This window comes from Scomber japonicus, chromosome 22 (assembly GCF_027409825.1).
Source record: "Scomber japonicus isolate fScoJap1 chromosome 22, fScoJap1.pri, whole genome shotgun sequence".
In the NCBI taxonomy this organism is placed as follows: domain Eukaryota; kingdom Metazoa; phylum Chordata; class Actinopteri; order Scombriformes; family Scombridae; genus Scomber; species Scomber japonicus.
Window position 1 is genome coordinate 6,331,120 of NC_070599.1, and position 20,616 is coordinate 6,351,735.

Genomic DNA, 20,616 nt, shown 5'->3' on the forward strand with positions numbered 1-20,616 from the left:
TAGGGAAAACACATTTCTCTTAGTAATGGGATGAGAGTCAAATATTTAGACATTTCACAAACTTTTTTCAGGATTTTTCTTTTCTTTTCATGGTACAATTTTCTTTTTTTAATAGAGTCGAGAAAATTGGAATACTAGAGTTCTGTTGTACATCTTCCAGGGAACTGCCGTTCACCTTTATTTGTGTGCTCTTCCCACACAGTTTACTTTGCCCATTGGCTGCCATCAGTCCAGTCAGGCTAGAGAGGGGCGAAAGACACAGTTGCTTTTTCAGCTGCAAGGTATCTCTCTCCACAGTGGGACTCCAGCAAGAATGAATTCAGAATTTCCCTAAAATGTCTCTCATTTCTCCGGAGAAAAGAATCAAAAAAAAAAAAAAAAAGCAAACCAAAGTGACTGAGTCTTGCAGCAAGGCGTTGCATCAGCCATACTGTTCATGAGAGGAGAGGGGAAGGGGGTTCTGGGGATTTAGGCGGTGAAACTGTTCCGACGTCAAAAATCCTAAAGTCCGTCTTCGCTCCGCAGTATCAGCAAACTCTCACTTTTCCACTCGCTCACGATTTAGGTCCATAGGTTTCTGCAACGTCTATACATATATTTATAATTATATAGAACAGAGTTCATCTGGTTTGCTGGAGGTTTTTTCTGTTTTTCGGTGATTAGTAACTGTAAGGACGTGACAGTTTCTTTGCTGGCCCACTAGGGGCACCTCTGAGCCAGACACACATGACACAGATCTGCTGGAACAAAGGGCGACCAAGGGGTTTTGGCCTCAACAAGTTTTTGGCGGCTAAACGTACAAGTTAGCATCCATTGTTTGGAGCGGTGGTATCTCACATAGTTGCTACGTTTAACGTTGTTATGATCATCAATCGTTGTCATATTTTTTGTTTTTTGAACTCCACAGAAAGAAAAACTGTTTTTATCTCTTTTTCGTTAATGAATACTACATGCTTGAAACACGGCAGAGTTTACGTTGCGTCAGCTGCTTGAGCACCGTAGACAAGGAGAGAAACAGACTGCACGAGCCAACAAGAGGAAGAGAGAGAGAGAGAGAGAGAGAGAGAGCGAGAGAGATCTGACTAGAGGTGAGAGATCAGAGATGTGGAACACTTACAGTGGTGGATTTGACACAGTGTTTCTGTAAGCTGGCAGTATATTGATTTTTACAGAGGGACGTCACATTGCTAATTCAAGCCTAGTTGGAAAAGTATATGTTGATACTGTTGATAAGGTGATGGCTTACACCACAAGCTTGCCTCAGATTGAAGTACAGACCCTGACACAAATACTGATGGTGGTGCTTTCCTATAGTACTCAAGATATTAAATAACCTGTCATATGCTAACCCATAAATCACTGTTATATCAGCATGTGGGATGCAGTTGTTGGCACAGTATGTGTTGAGATCTGAAGTGTAATAGCCTTTCCTTAAATCCGCACCATGGTTAACATTGAAGACAACGTCAAATCAATCAAAGCGATGCTGAAAGGTGTGAAGAACCATGATGTCACCTTGCAATCTTATTTTGCTGCGTTGCTGTGATTAGACTGGAATTGGTAACATGCACGGCGATGCACCTGACAATACTGAGTTTTAAATGAATGACCCTCTCTGTTACGCTCACCGTTTTCCATATACTGCCTCTTCTCCCTCCCTCTCTCTCTCTCTTCTCTCTCTTGTCTCTTTCCTTCTCTAAGTGCGTCTGCTGTCTGTCTCTGTGTGTTACGGCGGTGCTCCCTCAGACGTAGTACTCTTTGTCTTTGTTCTTCTTGTTTTTGGTGACCGTCTTGGCAGTGGTTGGCTGTTTCTCCTTCACCAGGGCTCCATTGCTCTGCGTGGCTGAGTTGCTGATGTAGTTGCGACTCTGGTCCACCTGGTAGGAACCCTCGTCACGGTTGCGGTACTTATACATGGCGTAGAGCAGGATGAGGATGCAGAGGGCGGCGGCTGCTACGATTCCTACCACCATTCCTGTGGTGCTGCTGGACTGCTGCACCTCTACGGCACCTGGGAGGCCTCTATCGGGAGATGTGGGGTCTGGAGTGGGAACATGGGGGAAATTTGGGGGGTAGGTTATTCCCGGGACTCTGTGATGGCCCGGGTCTGACGAGGGGTGGGCTGGCGGCAGCAGCACCTGGTCCCGGGTATTCATTTTCCCGGCAGGGATGTTGTTACTGCTACTGCTGCTACCGCCGGAAGCCGGCTTGATGCGAGGGCCGAGCTGGTCGGGGTTGGCCGTGGGGGTGGAGGAGAGGGGCGGGCGGTGGGAATTGGGGAAGCGGGAGAAATGGCGGTCTCGGGGGTTCTGGACGCTGCCCTCGACCGCTGGGGGAGGGGGGAGGACAGTCCTGTCGGTGACCAGGGGGGAGTTTTTGTAATAGTCCTCGTCATCAGACTCTGTCATCTCCCCCGAGCCATACGCAGACACCTCGATGGTCTCCTCGCAGTCCTCTTGATCCAGGGGGCAGGGGGGCCGGCCGTTGGGCAAGGGGAGGGACTCTTTGGTGGTTTCGAGCAGGGTGAGGAAGGGGCGGTAGGTGGTGGGGGGCGGGGGGATTACTGGGTAGCGGGTGGCGATGGATGGGGGGTCTAGGGAGTCCACAGTTATAATGGGCAACACTAATTCACCTCCTAGGACAAGAAAGAGACAACGAAGGAAAAGAGTGTTAGAGACCACCTGAGAGAGAGACCTCATCCAGAACAGAAGAAAAACAGTTCAAATGAATACAGCAACACCAGTATTAGAACAGCACTACAACTTCACATGAGGTTAGTTTTACAAGTTCAGTTAGTCTGTTCTATTTAAGAAGTTAAAATGCTGACTATCTATCTGCAATAAAATACAAGATGTAAGACAATACTCTATCCTGACTGCTCTGACTTATCTCCCTATGCTGCACACACCTACATGTTATGTCACTAATACAAGATAAAAGTAGACTACAAATAACACTGAACAACTTAACATCTATTGTACTACACAGCCTATCCTTCACTGCTAACTCTCTAATCTTACCTATGCTTACTACGCTAACGCTCAGATGTGTCTGCTGTGATTGGTTAAATAAGATAGCAAACCACGAGGTTCAGGTCACTTACATCAACAAATTGGCCGCATGATTTTTGCATGAAAAAAAAAATTACAAAAAGAAAGCTGTGTAAGATTGTTCTCGGATAGTGATAAACATCTCCACCCCCCTCCCTTCTTTACCTCCTCTCCTCTTTTGTTTCTTTATTGCGTGAAAAATAATCAGGAGTTTAAAAAATATAGCTGAATTATTCATTGTGTATTTTCCCCCAAATATCTCATGAAAAATAGACTCAATCCTATTTCCCCCCTTTGGGCATGGTGGTTTCTATGGCTCATTTCTAATTAGCTTAATCTGTATGCAAACCCTGCAGGAAACTGATGCCCCTAATTTCTAACCCAAACTCTCAGTACACACTACAGTACACTGAGAGACACAGTATTAAACACTACTGCTGCCTTTCTTACATGAGTCCCTGATGCCCACTTCCCTCCCAAACACCACAGATAAACATGGGGCACTGACGCTCTTCTTACACAGCCACCAACACAAGTGCACAGATAGAAAATCATCTTAATGAGCCACAATTTGTTGTCAAGCTTCACTTATGCAATGTTTTTAGCCCACTGTGAAATGAAATAACACCCCAGATCAAATCAAGATTATTGGGTGTAAAAAGTTGCAGTCATTCAGAAGGTTCAAGGTTAAGCATTAAACATGTTGGGAGTATGTTAGTAGAACATGGCAGAATATCAGTCTAACACACTACATTATAATTCAGAACAATTCTCTCTTGGGTCTTGTTAGAGTTAGGGTTACAGTTAAGAAAACAATTGAAAAACATGGCAGTGGGGGGGTTAGATTATGGCACATCTTGGGGGGGGGAGAAAGAGGGAAGGTAACAGTAAAACATGACCAAATAAATGCCAACATCAGCAGCATAAAATCATGACTCTGGCTCTTTGTTCATTTGATGAGGTCAATCAGAGTGACTCAGTGGGAGAGGGGGTAGGGTAAAGCAGTTCAATAATGATGGGGGGAGTTTAAGGGAAGGTTGTGGACTGGAAAAATTCTCCCGTGGCCAGCTCAGCAATGCTCAAGCACCCCAAATCTTGTCATTTTACACAACCATACATTTTCACTGATAATGGCAAAAGGCTTTGTGATGAAGGGTGATGCATTGAGTTAACAAAGCCACTAAACATATCAGCATATAACACACTTCAGAAAAACAGGCCTTAAAATGAAGCAAAATGTGAGAGCTGTGAAGGGGAAAAAACGTAACAATTCTTCAACCTTTCTCCTAACTTCTCATTTCAGTACCAGTGCTGGAGAGACTAGTTTCCATGGCAATGCTCAAGTTATTTCTATAGATTATATTTTCTTTCTGTCTGTGTTTGAGGGCTGTGTTTCACCTTGAAGGCTGAGAGGACAGCAGAGCGTGGTGGCACATTTGACTAACAAAGAAAATATGCACAAAGTGGGATTTTCCAAGTTTAGTGCATTTAAAAAAATAAATCTATGGTTTTGTGAAATAATTTGTAAAAGTCACAGAAAGTAAACAGTTTTAGGGACCTCAGAGATACAGCAACATACGTGTGACTGAGGGGGACAGACAAGATGCTCATGTCGCTATCTTTACTTTACCATCTGTCTGTGTGGTAGAGATGCTGCAGCTGCAATTTCAAGCTTTATGGCTGCTGATTGGTGTGCAGCCCACCTATTACTGAGCAGTTACCTCCACTCACTGTGTGCCCCACTTACATGTACATGTAGCTGACATTGCAAATAAATGGTGTTGTTACCGTAAACACTCCTAGTAAGGTGCTTAATTGGCGTCTATAGTACACTCTATATGAACCCTCAGAATAGTGTTTATAAGATTTAAAATATTCAAGAGCTAAATAAAAATTCAGTGTAGTAAAGGATGAATCTGACAGACCACTCACACCACTGTTGTGCCTCTCAGTTGAGCCAAAGCCTGAAGGTCTTATGGCATTATCCTACATGACCGGCAGGCAGCGGCTACTAGGAAAATAATGAATCTCAGCCCTCATACACAGAGTGAGCCACGTCTCAACACTCTAAGCAGATATCAAGTCAAGCATCTTTTCATTTCCTGTTGTGTGACCCAAGCCTACTGCATACCACAGTTTAAACCATTCAACATCTTTAAATTTTGCTCTCTCCTTCTCCATGACTGCACCCTCTTTTCCTCTTTATGCAGCTCTGACGGTTCAGTTAACACCCACAGGCAGGTCGCCGGCAGGCTGGGAAACTTGTGCAAATGTGCCACAGGTAACACATACATATGTTCAGAGATGTTTTCTCCTGCTGAAAGCTGCCAAGATCCACACACTGACAGAAAATGAGCGGATAGTCAGGATTTGATGGATTTCTAACCTAAGTGAGCAGAAGATATGGAGGTGTTTTTAACATAGGCACAGGCTATGTTAGTACTATTTTATTTTCATCCAAATGACTCACACCTGTTTGAACCAAAACAGACAGTTCTGGAAAGAAACGCACATATATCATGATTCCAGAGCGTGGGCGTCTCTGTCTTTAACATTGTAACACTGTCATTTAACTGTTAAAGCGAGAGAGACTCAGAGATATTCAGCTTGATTGATTGAGTTTGACTCCATTGATTGGAACAGCTGAGGCAGTGGAACCACGTTGAGCCCACATGATGAAATTTCTTCTTTATCTTTACCCACACGCCACTCCACAGCGCTGCCAGTGTGAGTCATCCCTCCTCTATTTACTCAAAATGAGAACAGGGCAGATGGATACTGATGCATCTATGTCAGTCTCCTGACAAACATAGTTATTCTGAAGATCACGTCGCCCCGCTCACATCCATTTGAAATATTTAGAGCAAAAAGGTTTTTAGGAGTTTGAGCATTCTATAATTTAGCTTCGATTAGGCTGGAGATGGAAAATCCAACAGTGTGTCCGAGCATAATATATTTTTCTTTGCTTGTTTTTAAATCATAACACAATAAGTGCAATTATGTCCATATAATGTGTGCAACAACGGGGGGGAAAAAAGCAGTTTCTTCAGACATGCGACTGGATAAACTGCTTATAAATGCTGCATTTGCCGCTGTCGCTCTCAGGCAAAGTGATTTATTTTGACACAAAGGGATGATGCCCTGCTCATATCGTGTCTCACTGAGAGTCACACACAGGCTGCAGTCAAAGTCACCTCCCTGCAGCTCCCCAGCACCTGGATCGACTCCATGAAGCTGGCTGGATTTGTTTTTGTAGCTAGCCTGGTGTTTCTGCCTCACTGTAGAATAAATCACAAGCTGCTCAGGAACACAGAGAAATCTCCTAATGGAGAGATACCTCAATGTACTGCTTCCCTTCACTACTGCACTGTCTTTATAGCTTGGCTTTTTTTACCTACTATATTTTTGTCACACTAAGCTTTTATATTTTTATATTTGGGTGTATTTGTTAAATTAAAAGGTCTCGGGATATAAAAGTAATAGAAAGTAAAGTAAAAAAAAAAGAAAAGTAGGTTGAGACAAATTGTGTAGCAGTGTTTCTCTACCATGCTCCTGGGAGAAACTACGATATGTGTTTACGCTTCAGAGTTTGAAGTGTTGAGTAGAAAGACGCCCCGCTGAGAAAACAGTGGCACCACAAAGAAAGAAGGCATCCTCCACCAATGGATGCTCTGGGGCAACATCAGATTTTAATTATAATCAAATTCATTAAGATGTCACAAAAATAGTTTGCAGCGGGTCAATTTTCTAAAATAGGGAAATTCATTTTGTTTGTTTGAAAGTGGCAAAATGCATCATTTACTTGTTTGAAGCCAAATGGCTGCAAGGCATCTGAATAATGTTGAATAATGTGTTTTTTATATGTGCATTCAACAGCAGACTGAGAACTCTGAGAAGTCTTTACAGCCAACACATTCCCTCATTTATCTCTATGAAAGCTAGGATCTCTGTTACACAAATGTATCTCCAGTGTCAAAGCAGCATGGATACTGTAACACTGCTTAAATCATACATCAATCTATATTGAATTCACATAGAACTGTTTAATATATATGTATTAGTGAATAGTTAAATGATTAAATGTTGATTAGTCAGGTCAAAGCTTATTTTTCCTACATTATGTACATTCTTATTAATGCTTAATTAGATGACATTTATTAGTTATAAAATCAGTACAGTTTTGTTACATTTATGTCATTTATTTGAGCTTTTTATTCTATACACAACAATATCCTTGTTCTCTCTATTGCCTCATTTTTCTTTTAGATCTGGCCTTTTTATGCAGTATTAATCATGTTGTTGATTATTTTTCAAATACTGGAGATTTGTGATCATGCAATTGCAATTATTTACACATTCAATTAGTGACCTCATTATTTGCTATCACTAAATCACTGCACTTTTCATCTGAGGCAGAGCTGCAGCAGCAGGCGCAGAGATGGATCTGATGACTAAAATGTGAACTGTGTCTGTATAGATCATCCAGATAATGTAGGTATAAACTTGTACACTGCTGAACATATAACCTGTAGAACGTGTGCAATAAATCTGGATAAAGAATCTCATTGACAGATCACCCAGACCCATGGAACAGTGTTGGTTTGATCCCATGCGTGCTTTGAGTGTGGAGTTTCAGAGCTGGGCTCACCCCTCATCGGTCCCCCAATCTCTTAGTTCCACTCCTTGACCGAAAGAGAACATCTGCAGGTTGGTTCTATAGCGTGTCGTCTGATGAATTATTGAAGAGCTCCTCAAAGCTCTGATCTTGTCAGAGTAAAACACATATAGCACCTCCAACATCCTGAGACTGATAAGTAGCTTGGAGGTATGTAAGAGAGAAGGAATGTGAGGTCGTGCTGAGGTAGAGAAAAAAATTGAATAAGGAGATAAAATGAAAGATTTAATGAGCGAGACTCATTGGAGAAATGACATTTGGTGTTTCTCTGAGAACTATAGTATCTTCAAATTGTGTGTTACTGTGAAAACAATTAGTAAAATGAGCACGAGTTTTCATATGTGTGTGTTAATTGAGTTTCTGCGCAAATGTACACATTTCTTTGTGTATCTGTGCATGTGTGCGTCTTTTCTGTGAGTGTGCATGTTCACGTCATCACTCTATCCCCAGTACATGTTTCATCTTTGTAATCCTGGGTCCCTCTTCCTAGGTCTCGTCGCTCTTCTGACGGGGGGCTCATTAACCACGCTGGAGGATCCAAACCAAAGCTTTAATTGGGTGATGTAATTAAGGCTCCCTAACAAAGTCAAAGTTTAATTAGCCTGGTGGGAAAGGCAGGAATCATTCACGGGAATTTCACTCTCAATTTTGCATCCTCTCCTCCGCTTCCTCTTCCTTCTCTCCTGCAAGCTTTCTTTTTCTCCCTGTAACTCTCTCTCTCTTGCTCTCTGTTTCTCTGTTCTGCTTTGAGCGCAAAGGAACGTGACACAAATCTCGATGAGGGTCAGTCCTTCACAACACACCCCTCCCAGCTCTTCTCCTCCTCTTCTCTTCCGCAGGTCTGTGTCTGTGCGTCCGGTGCTTTGTCTGTTCTGCATCCCCTCTGAGCTTGCCACCGTCGCCCCAGTGTCTGAGCTTCTCACAGGACCATCTCACACTAGTCCAATAAATGTGTTCTCAGTGTCGTGACCAAATGCAGTTGTAAGAAAACAAGTGAGTTGTATGACTACAGCTGCAGGTAAACATGTGTATATCAGATGGAGCTCTGCTGGCTGTATAGGAAGGAGTTGTATTGATTCTCATGCCTTCACAGCAGTCATATCTCCCTCGGCTTAATAGAAAATCCACAACTATGCGTGGCATTTTTCCTCTTCCCTCCTGAAAGCAGTTCGATAACACAGAGCTGCATTCTCACATGTAATTGAAAACACTGGGAATTGGTCCTATCATACAATGACTGCTAGGGGCCTGTGTTTGTGGAGCAGTGATGGAGAGGGGACATGTTTTGCGGACAAGCGTTGATTCTTTTCTCCTTGTCCACAGTTTTCACCGAAGCTTATCCGACCCCGCTGGCTTGCCGCGCCGGAACTCTTTTTGGCATCTGGAAGGTGCGATACGGCGCACGTGCGTGTGCGCGAGCGTGTGTGTTGTTTCTCAGGAGAGACGGCTGCAGAGAGAGAAAACTTTACACCCACAGAGCCAGAGAGACAAGTGTCTGTCTGGAAAGGTGAGCATGTCTGCCACTGTATGTGTGCATTTGTGTGGGCATACAAGACAGACAGAGAGAGAGAGAGTTGTATTTCCCCATGGGAGATTAAGCCTGGGCATAACATCCACCACCGAAAAACTCTCATTTCTCCTTTCGATAAGAAGGGAATTGAGTCTCTATTTTGGTCCCAACCACATACAGAGAAAACTGCAGGAGAATGCCACACTTGAGTTTCTCCACACAGGTTCAGATCAGTTTGTCCTCTCACCAACTCTGTGATTGCTATAATCTCCTTCCATTTACAGTCTAACAGATACTCTATTCATATCACTAATCTGTGTTCTTGACTAAACTTTTAGGAATGGGGACTGACAGGACTAGTGCAGTGTTTCTCATAAACACATTATGCTGATCCTGACTCGTTTGTCCTCCTATTGTTCACCACATTTGTTCTTTTGTTGTTTAAAGATGATCTGCTCTTCCCTCAGGACATTAGAGTAGATTTTAGGCAAATCTGACCTCAATGTGGTATAATCCATCATGGAGCCATGCTAAGATTAGTGATACATTTTCAAATAGTGTTCTTTCTATTTTGAAAACCTCTTTGAATGAGCTCATAGTAAGCTTTATATTCTCTAGCTCTTTCTTTTTTAACCAGCAGTAGTTGTTGTTGGGCTGGGAGTGATGTTTGTGTATAAAAAGATACAAAGTAAATGTGTATAGATCAAGTATACTTAAGACCAGCTGTAAACAAAGAAAAAGACTATTGTGCTACGGTTGAAATAAAGAAACATTTACAAACTTTGTGTGTTAATTATTGATGTCTCTTCTTATATGATAAATATTTGTCAAAGTCATTTTCGGTATTTTATTATTAAAGGAAAATCCCTCTCCTTTCTCTGTAGACATTCAAATATTTTGGATGAGTCATGCTGAACTTGGGAGTGTATACATGCATGTATTAAATGTGATTTGTGGCGACTAGTTAACCTCATCCATCATTTAAAACAGCTTTGATGGATAGCATGTACACAGCTGGATCCAAGTTTGCAAAACCTTGTCTGCATTTCTAAATGTGGTTGGTGTATGATTTCTTCATTTTCCAGCTGTCCTCCTAATGACCATACAATCTAATAATAAACATTTGTGTTAGTTTATAGCATATTTCACTGATTGTGTTTTTTTGCAATCTAAACAGTTATCTCAAAGATTTATAACCTCAATTTGAAATGATTACTTGTGCCCCAGGTGTTATTAACGGGGTTTCAGAGGAATGATTTCAGCTATTTTAATCCCTACAAGTTAGAAACATAACAGCATGTATACTGGCACTGTTTTCATCCCACATACACCAGACTCATTAAATCTCTGAAGCCATTTAACAACAGAAATCTCATCAGACAAGATCTTTCAGGATAAAATGTCACTAAATATGGTTCTGCATCTGTGAGCGTGTGATGTTATAAATATACGGGAGCTGTTGCTGTTAGAGGTAGCAGTCATTTGAATCTATTTGCTTCTCTGTACATGGTTCTTGGCAGTTTTCAAGTATGGTCAGCTTAATAGAGCTAGAAACCACAGAAGAAGGGAGTAAAACACATGGCCTTTAACTTCCACCTCCTGTCATGGTGTCAGAACATTGCTTGACCCGCTGTTCACACTAACAGCGCCTCAGCCACCGGGCCTGCCAGGCTACAGCTGTGTGCTGCACAGAACAAGCTGTGTTTCCACGTTGAAACTGTCCTGCCTTGTTAAAATCGGGGCAGGAGATTGGTGCAACAGCTGGGTAAATGCCAGATACCACCACTTGGCTGAGCAATTGATGGACCACGATGCTGTTGACTGTCTGCTGCTTGAAAACCAATAAGAAACCAAATTGGAGGGTACGCATCTGTCCAATCAGAGCTGCATATGGAGGGCTGTGCAGTCACAAAGTGTCATATAAAAATGGCATTACTCTAAGTAAGTCCTTTGTTTTTGGATACCAAGTAGTAGGAGCACAGAACTATCTGAGTTAACTCACCATTTCCAGGCTCACACTCCTCCAAATCTTCGTCATCGCTAGGACACTCAGCTGATGCTACCAAGAGGTCATCCGCATTCTGGAAGAACAGAGGCAGGGAGGGAGAGGAGAGTCAGGACACATTATATTTGTGTAGAGGACACAGAACATCTAAGAGGATTAAAGCCGAGCTCTGTCAGCCATAGTGAAGGTCTGTGGTTCCACTGATACCTCCTTACACACAAGCTGATAGAACCAAACTTAGAGTGCACTGCGAGCACATCATCTTTCATTGGATACGACATGAAGATTTATTGTTGAGCAGTGTGGTAGTAGCAGAAAATGTGTTGAAAATGTGGAGGTGGGTGGGTGTGCTTTATGAGTAGCACCCGTGTGTATTTATGTAAGCAGAGACGTGAAGCTTGAGGGAAGCCGCTTCTTTCTGACCACACACAAACCAACAGAACACAGAGGAGTAGCATGTCTAAAACTGTAGGTATCCTCCATTGTGTGGGCACAAAAGTCAGACACTGGAAGCTCTGTTGCACAACTATCGAGTGCCACCCCAACAATCTCTATTCTCTATCAGTAATCTCGCTCTCTATGACCCAGCTTGTAGATATTTCTTCACCATATTTGTACTATGTGATAAAGAAGACAGCATACATGAAGCCCGCCCGTTAGAGCAGGGTTTATAGGTACAGCAGGTACAGCAGGCCGGGGTCTCCAGATGAAAAAGCGATTCAATCTGACAAGGTGGTTCCAATTTGGTGGCCAGGGTCTGTCCTCACTACTGCATGACTCACACTCACTGCATGTCTAGACACCCAAACCTCCCCCTCCTCTCTTCTCAGCCTCTGGTTGTTATTCAAGATAGGGTCATCTGATAGAAAATGGGGGTCTTTTATCTGCATAATTGATTCAAGCGCTGCAGTCCTACACACAGTTTTCTCTCTGTTATTAATCCAGTGCCTGAGTGTAATAATTTATTAATTAGATTGTGTGAGTTGGAGTGTGTGTCCACATCACCTGGTTCTGTCAAATGGGTCTAATGATCCTGCTTCAGTTTCCCGGCAACATCTCTATCAAACATGCACTTTTATTTCTATGCAATGGGCTGCTTCACTTTTCCTACCATGATACAAAACAGCAGATAATGAATCACTTGTTTAAATGAAGCAATGCTGACATCAATAAAGGCTCATGGCAGGGCTTTTAAATGTCCTCTATGAATAAAAAGATGTCAGCCTCCAGGGGTTACCATGGTTGTAATTTAGTGTAACATCTGTGAAGTACTTGTAAACCTCACCCGCCCCAGACAGTCAAAACATCCTTCAACAGCAGTGTCGAGTGTAATTTATTGGGTGGAAAAGTGTCACATGAGGCTCACTAACGCAGTGCACTGATGAATGCTGAAGGAGAGCTGAAGGAGGACCCTCAAAACTCCAGTTTGACCTGGTCAGAACTTTCATCACTCTCCAAGTTGAGTCCCGCGAGGCGACAACTTTTGAAACGTCTCCCATCCATCCTGACAAATCAGAGCGGAGAGATCACAAACACCTGGGAATGCTCTCGACTTAAGACGGCAGCAGTAAAGGGCACAGCTTGTGATCTTAGTTTTATAACATCCTGACACCAAATTTGGGTCAGAGCGAGACAAATGACGACTCCGACTGTTTCATGGAAACCCACAGTATCAAGGGGTGAAGGAAGGAGAGAAAAATCAGACCCCCACACACATCAAAAGGTAGATCTTTTATTCTAAGCATCAAAGCGCATTATTCCACTATGATCAAAGCTACAGCGCGGCGGGTAGCTCAGAGCTTTTGGAGAAATTGAAATTTGGGTTTCCGCTTGCTTGCTTGCTTTCCGCCACCCTGGCCTGTCTCCTGTCTCCGCTGTGTCTTGCCGGGTACTGGGGATAGTCATTAGAACGCCATATTTCCTGTTAGCTTTGCCCACCGCAGTATTTATAATGCTATTATGACTGTATGTTTGCTCTAGCACAAAATTACACCACAGGCTCCATAGGATGGATAATTAACTACCCAAAATAACTGTATATATACATATATATGTGTGTGTGTCCGCAAGAGAAAGAAATGATGTAGACAGCAATTCTTCATGCAGCTATGACTGTGACTAATAGAACTGATACATGGTCTACTCTACAGGTTCATTTCCAAATGTACTTTAGTGCAGATCAGTGATTGTCTGTAGAATCTGTGCTCTATAGTGGTAAGATGCTGGTGTGAGCTGTAACTGTATAGCTGTGAATTTAAATTCATCCCTGTTCTTCAAAGACATTCAGAAGTCCCTCCAGTTACCCTTAACTCATTTACAATCTGTAGCTTTTTTTCTGTAGCAGTAATATGTCTAATAGCTTATTATCAGCATCTTGGCTCTGGAGGATAACACACAATCCAAATAAATGGTTTATTCCTTTCCTGTGATAAACTGTATATTTTGAGGGTAAATCAACAGTCACATAAGCATACAGTATTAGGTTCCTGTCAGCTTCCTGAACCAAACCAAATGAAACTATCAACCAGGTAAAATCAATGCCAAGCAAAATAATCAGCAGGAAAAATGAAGATTCAAGTAATAATCTTGAAGATTTTCACCTAAATAAATGTCTGTCAAGTCACTATCTATGAGCCTGGGGCCTGCTGATGACACCTCTTGCATTTGCACTGATTATTATGAACCAGGTATTGACGGTGAATTTTCTGCCATGCACTCAAAATCACAAGAGGTATAGTTACTGATGAATTTTTCATCAACCAATGGTTGATCCTCCAGAGAGGGTAGGCGGGCCTAATGTAGCAGGCTAGCTTTTCAATTTGCTGGTGTTAGTTTGACATGACACAGTGAGTAGGGGTGGAGCTGTAGTGAGGTTACATCACTGTCTTCGTCTGTCTCTGTCTCTCTGCACATCCCCAACACCAACACTGTTTGGATCTCTGGGAGTGAGGTCGAGTGAGGTCCAAAAACAGACCTGCAATTACTGCTTAATGCCATATTGTGCTGCCAGGTCCGGTGTTGTGTTCAATGACTGCTGTTTTCCTGTGAAAACAATTGAGGCAATCAGAGCTTTGTTGGTAGTATTAAAAGAGTGTTTCATTAATTTAGCATTGCACTCGTAAAACAGTGGACAGTAAAAAAAAAAAAGAAGCATTAAAATCAATGCAGCATGACCAGAGATAACAGTTAGGTCTGAGATTTGGGGGGTTTTATGCTAGAAAAAGCTAATGTTGCCTCCAGCCTCTAGCCTCAAGCAGAGATGAAGAGCAGGCTACAGAGGTCTGCTAACTTCACTTCTTTCTAACTCCCACTATTTTTTTTTAAATTTTCAAACTTGTAGTCTGTATGGACGCCTATTTATCAAACTTTGTGACGCTCCCTCCGGAGCCACAAAAGACTTTTTTCACACACGCCCCAAGACCTTTAAACAGACTTTGATGTAATATCGGTGGCGTTCCTTTTTAAGAAAGGACATGTCATCTTCCTGTGCCAGAGCCACAAACTGTCCTAAGTTGACTTAGAAGTATAAACTCTTATTATCAGTATATTTCTGCTCAACTGCTCAGTGCAACTGTGGCTTCTTGTGTCCACTGACAACATTATGACAGGATGGAAATGACTGTCACAACTGATTGTTTAATACAAAATAAACCTCCCTTAATGATCATGAGCTACAATTTCAAGCATTTCATTTATAAAACATTTAGGTAACCATTTCTGGAGATTGCAATGTGTGTTACATGATAAAGATAGTTTTTGTCCTCAGTTGTGACTGACAGACTACAAAGACAGTCATGTATCTTTGACCTACATTTGCATTAAATATCAATATCTTTAATAGCAAATAACCATTTATAGTGATGTTTAAGTGTTCCTAAACACTGTTTAGCTACAGTAAAATAACTTAGCACTTCATCATACTGCTGCACATATAATGCACAAACCTAAGTGACTTACAGTGATGATCAGTGGGTTTTATTGAGTTTGAGTTGTCTATAAGTTTACATTACGTGGGTTGCTTTTCTTTGTCTCTTCAGCTACTTTATACACTGCAGCTCATCTAAATCCTCATTTTTCTTGTATTTATTCCAAACTGCTGTTGCTGACATAAATATAAAAACAAACACTTCCTTTTCACCACAGGCTTTTTCCCAGGACAGACATAGCAGACGCCAAGTATTTAGAACAGCAAATATCAAAGATTTCATACACTGGCTGGTGCCTCTCAGCTGTTCTAAAATCAATGACATCCACAACCTTTCATGACTTTTCGCTTAATTTGACTTCACTATAACTGTGTCTATAAACTATTTTGCCCTCTCTTCAATGCAGCATCTCTGTTTTATGTTTTATGAAGCAGAGATGCAGCGTAGAAGAAGCCAGAGATGCTTGCCAGATTCTCAACACCACTTTGCAAATAAGACAAATTCCAGCATCTGTGTGAATGATCAGGGAACTACACGCCCCAATAATGCTTTTATGTTTTTGTGTGTACATTAAAGTCTGTGGATGAGTGACTCATTGTAATGTCTATTCATTCTCGAGCACATATCTTTAATGCTATTTGGAGCGATTGTGACGATACACCATGTTCAGCTAGGTACATCATAATAAAGGAGATGCTGTTCAAATGTGTGGACGCTTGCTGGAAAATAGATTCTCAGCAATAAAGAGCACTCTAAAGGTGGAACCGTGCCTGTTTATGACTAAACATAAACGTCAGTCAGCAAACGCGACGCACATTAAGGCTTGTAACAACAGAGTCCTATGATATCCTAAAATGGTTCCAGATTATTTATCAAGCAGCGCTGTCTATGGCTGCCAATTTCACATCACAGGTCGCTGTTGTAAAAGCTTGTTATGTGCTGAACGCCGGAAAAATATTTCTGCCAACAAGTCTGGAAGCCAGAGATATGATATTGAACTGAGTGGATGGTTACATGTGACATCTTGGAGTCAAGTTCCATTGATGTCATGTTTAGAGAAAGGGTGCGGAAACATTAAACCGTGGACCATTCATCCAAATAAGTCATGCCAACTGGACACAGTGGAGACAAGCTGTCTGTAAAGAAGCTTGACTGACCTTTAAAAAGTCCAAAATTCTTCCTTGCTTGCAATTATATGGCGACAACAACCTTGACTAAAAGCAAGTGCTGCGGTAGACATTTTTTAACCATGTCCTTTGTCAGCTGGCATCACAGCACTGCTTTGATTGAAGCTCTATTAAGTGACTTTTACATGAAGAAGACAAAAAATCAGCAGCAAACAAACAGGACTTGATGCAAAACTAACATTCCAATTTCCTTTGAACTGGTTGTCTGCAGTACAAAGTGGCCTGAACTGTGCGTTTGTGCCGCCGCTGGCCTCACCTTGACTTTGCTGTAATTGGCGTGGCCGCATCTATTCAAAAGGAGACTGATAAACCTTCAAAGGAGGGGGGGGGGGGGGGGGGGGGGGGGTCTGCTCGGGTTTGAGATGATGATGAAGGGACAAAGAGTGAGACGCTCTAAATATATTCTGAATCTGCTGATGGCGGTTGTCAGGGATGAGTGTGACTACCTGTGCTGACTGATCTTGGATAAGCTTCTGTGGACATGAGTAGCGCTAATGAACACAACAGAATAAGAGAAACGCGCTGGTAATTGGCACCTTGCCTATGTGTTTCCTGTGATATCAAAAAGTTTGTTCCATAGTTGAAGTTTAAAGAAGAGAGCTTTCAAGTAGTTACATTACAAAGTGACTGCAATGACAGAAATAGCTGACATAATGTACATGCAGCATAAACATAGGAGAGAAGCTTGAAGCAGGTTTTTTTTTTTTTTTGCATAACACACAGCTTGTAGCTAATGATTCTGGGCGTGTACTGAAGCATATCCCCCCTGGAACCCGTGGAGCCTGTTATTAGGTCTTTTTATGGGAGTGGTGGGCCTGCATGACCTGCCTCTTCCATCTTTCAGTATGTGGGCAACAGCGCTTCCCTACAGTTTGCTAATTGTTGCTTACCATGGTGGTGATGGCTGCCTTTAGCACATGTGGATAATCATCAGACTGTAAATCACAGCCTTTCACACTCATGTCATAAATATAAGACTATAGTACCCAAGCTGTTGTGCTGTTGCTGCCCCAGGACCCCCCCCCCCACACCCCTCCCTCAGCCTTTGTTGATTTGTCTGGATGTGCTGTAATTTCTAGCATCCTACATGTCTGTGTAAGTCAGCTGTATCTTCTTAGAGAAAATCAAAATAGGAAGTGTTGATTGGTCTAATAGGGCGAGCCACATAATGGTGTTATGTAACTCCCTCTCAGGCTGAGGGCTGTTTGAATATCTGAATGTGGCTGGGAGCTAACAAGAGGAGGCACACAGAAAACACTGGCGCTCAGGCCGTAACTGTTTGACCTTGCTGCTGACGTATGATTTTGTTTGAAATGCACATCTACTCGTCCAAGCGGGGGCCATCTGGTTACTTGGCCATGCTGTTTAATCTTTCAAATATTGTTTTCAGCACTTTGAGATATTGGAGGAACTTTAGAAAGCCAATTAAAAGTAACTGGCAATGTTCCATCACAACGCACCGCACTAAAACATCTCCCCGGCTCAGTGACTCAAACTGCAGCCCTGTTTGAGATACGGCTTGTTTTTTAAGCTTCTCGCTGTGAATCGTGTAAAACAAGCTGGGATTACAAACTGTATAGCTCACCTGTGTAACACTGTCCCTCATGGTAGGCGAGCGCTGTTTGCGGGTGGTGGTGGTGGCCATGGTGGTGGTTGTCTCCATGATTGTGGTGGACATATCAGCTAGCGGGGTGGTGGAGGTGGTGTCAGTAGTGAGCACCGAGGGCACGTCGCCCACCAGCCGCAGGTTACCCTGGGTCTGGACGTTGGGGTCGCCCTCAGCAGCCAGTTTGAGCACCTGCAGACCGTTGTAATACAGGCCTGAGATCTGGCCCTGGAAGTGGCGCCCCTTCTCTCCACCGCCACCGATTTTGATGAATGCCTGGCTGTTGAAGATGGTCAGCTGGCGACCTGGTGTACGAAAGACGAGGAGGAGGACGGAGAAATGAGGGAGGAGTGAAAGGAAGTGGAGGAGAGAGGAACAGATAAAGAGAAATCGTGGAAGGGGAAGAAAAGCGAGAGAGAGCGAGAGAGAGAGAGAGAGAGAGAGCGAGAGCGAGAGCGAGAGCGAGAGCGAGAGAGAGAGAGAGAGAGAGAGCAAAGAATACAAATCAATTATGGTCCCTGGGTGAGCTTGCACATGAAACACAAAGCAATACACAGGCACAGTGTGAGATAGAGGGACTGTTTCAATCACATGGGATTTCCTGGGTAACACTTTAGAAAACCTGGACCCTGGCTTGCTGCAGGTGCAGCCATTATGGGGCTGGGCACGTGCCATTTTCTGAGAAAGGCAGCATGAATCTGGCAGTCAAATCGATTGCAGGGGCAGTTGCGGCTTGACCCTGAGACTGAAGGTGCACAGCGAAATGCATCTCATTTGCCCTGAAATGGAATATATTAGAACAATGCTGGGTCTGTGTCATTGACCTCCAATGCACCTGAGCTGCACAATGATAAAGTACCTCTGCCAGCAGAAAAACTGTCGCCCCGCTCTGCCATCCAAATGGAGGAAAATAAGATCCTCATTGGAAGGAAATGTTTAATTCAGCAGGGGTTGTTTCTCTCTGTGGTCATTACTATTCATCTGGATGGATAGGTGGATGAAGGTAAGATAGGGTCGCCCATTTAACCAGGGTCCAATACTAATGTGTTACCAGGACTTGTGGTGAAGGGGTGGAGTGGGGACGGTCTCACAGGTGCAGTTTTTCTCCTTGTATTTTATTCAGCTGATGTCAGTTGAGGTTTAATTTATCATTTTTCTTTTTTGTAACCCTGCTCTCCATGGACACATCCCACTGTGCCACTTGGACGGATGCAAACTTTGACCCCTACAATGACTAATGTGGAGCGGGGGAAAATGGAGAGGAGAGTGAAGGGAGGGGAGTGTTATTGCGGGATATTGTTGGAAGGAAGGAGGTTAAAAACAGACTTGATGAGGTAATTATTTAGAGGAGAGGGACAGGAGAAGCCAAAGAGCTTTTTTATAGATTAATCAATCCCTGTAAGGAAAGAGGGAGCATGTTTGTTTGTGAAAGGAATACTACACTAATGTGTGCATTTGAGAGTGAAATACAGACTCTCTAGAGATGGCAGGCTACGGACTTCTGAAATGAGAGAGTCCTCTGGGCTGATGGGAGTGTGTTTATGTGCATGTATGCAGATTTATTACTTACACAGGAACAGTATGGGAGAGTACGGATGCTACTTAATACAGCGTATGTTTGCATTTGTGCGTTTCGGTATCATTTGCTGACACTGGCTTCAGTAAGGGTGTGTAATTATGTTTAATAATGACAAATGAATCCTTTGAATGTCTTTTGAATGCTGCTGTTGTTTTCTCTGTGGGACAGCCTCCTACCTATCAGCATGGCACAAGACACTGGGGACGGGCCTGGGTCCCATTTGTTTTCAATTAAAAGAGCTGAGAGGGTGCTTCATCACTGTAATTATGATTTACTCTCAGTCAACATTGGTGCACTTGTTTTGACATACATGTAACACCGAGGTGGGTGGGATTATCTGACATATAATGTCTATTGATGCATGCGTGTGGGTATGTTGGTGTGTGGGCGTAAAGGCACATGTTCACTATATATGTGCATCAGTATGTTTTCCACAGAAGTGCTTGAGAGATAAATCTATTCCACTGAGATGGGCCATTACACATGTCATCCCATTATCAGATCATTAGGCCCGTCAGGGGCCCACAAGGGACCCGGCTCCCATCCCCTAACTTTATAATGATGAGACTTAATGTCTGGCATATGCACTGTAGACACTGCTGAGTCTCACTCTATTATCTCATCTCTAAGCTTGCTTGGTGTGGGGGTGGTATTGCAACAGAGGGGAAGGGAGAGGATTGCAGGGACAGATTGTCAAATTGTGGACATCAGCAAGTAAAATACAGAAGAATAACCATGCTAGTGCATGTACAGAGAGAAACTTTCAACATCCAGATCCAGAACACAGGCAGGACCACATTCAGAAAAGCATAAAATCAGTCTCAGCCCACCTCACAGCCCCCTGTATCACCCTTCCAGTGTCCTTGGCGAGAGGACACGTACATACACACCCACACGTTAGCCCGGAGGGTCTCCCATTTCACGCAAGCAGCCCCAATGAGCCCCCACTCTCCAGTGGCAGGGTCATAGAATGCGGCAGTAGTTTAAGGATGCAGATCATCATCTGTATTCCTGAAAGCTAGCCGTCCTCTTGGTTTACCAAACATCTCAAATTCCTCTTTGAACGCTCGACTATCCT

The 20,616-nt window shown here is 43.0% G+C and overlaps 1 protein-coding gene across 16 annotated transcripts in view; it reads right to left on the bottom strand.

Moving 5' to 3' along the window:
• Positions 1–1,470: 1,470 nt before the first annotated feature.
• Positions 1,471–20,616, bottom strand: part of nrxn2b (neurexin 2b) — a 592,634-nt gene continuing 573,488 nt past the window's right edge. For 8 of the 16 annotated variants that reach the window (XM_053343289.1, XM_053343286.1, XM_053343285.1 and 5 more), the window contains 3 exons: positions 17,939–18,264; positions 11,238–11,316; positions 1,471–2,635 (listed from right to left, as the gene is read on the bottom strand). In XM_053343289.1, coding sequence (XP_053199264.1) covers positions 1,743–2,635; positions 11,238–11,316; positions 17,939–18,264 — 1,298 coding nt within the window. In that variant the 3' untranslated portion in view covers positions 1,471–1,742. Of the gene's footprint in view, positions 2,636–5,633; positions 5,642–11,233; positions 11,317–14,122; positions 14,142–17,938; positions 18,265–20,616 lie in introns of all 16 variants that reach the window. The other 8 variants (XM_053343297.1, XM_053343296.1, XM_053343295.1 and 5 more) reach the window with 2 other exon arrangements.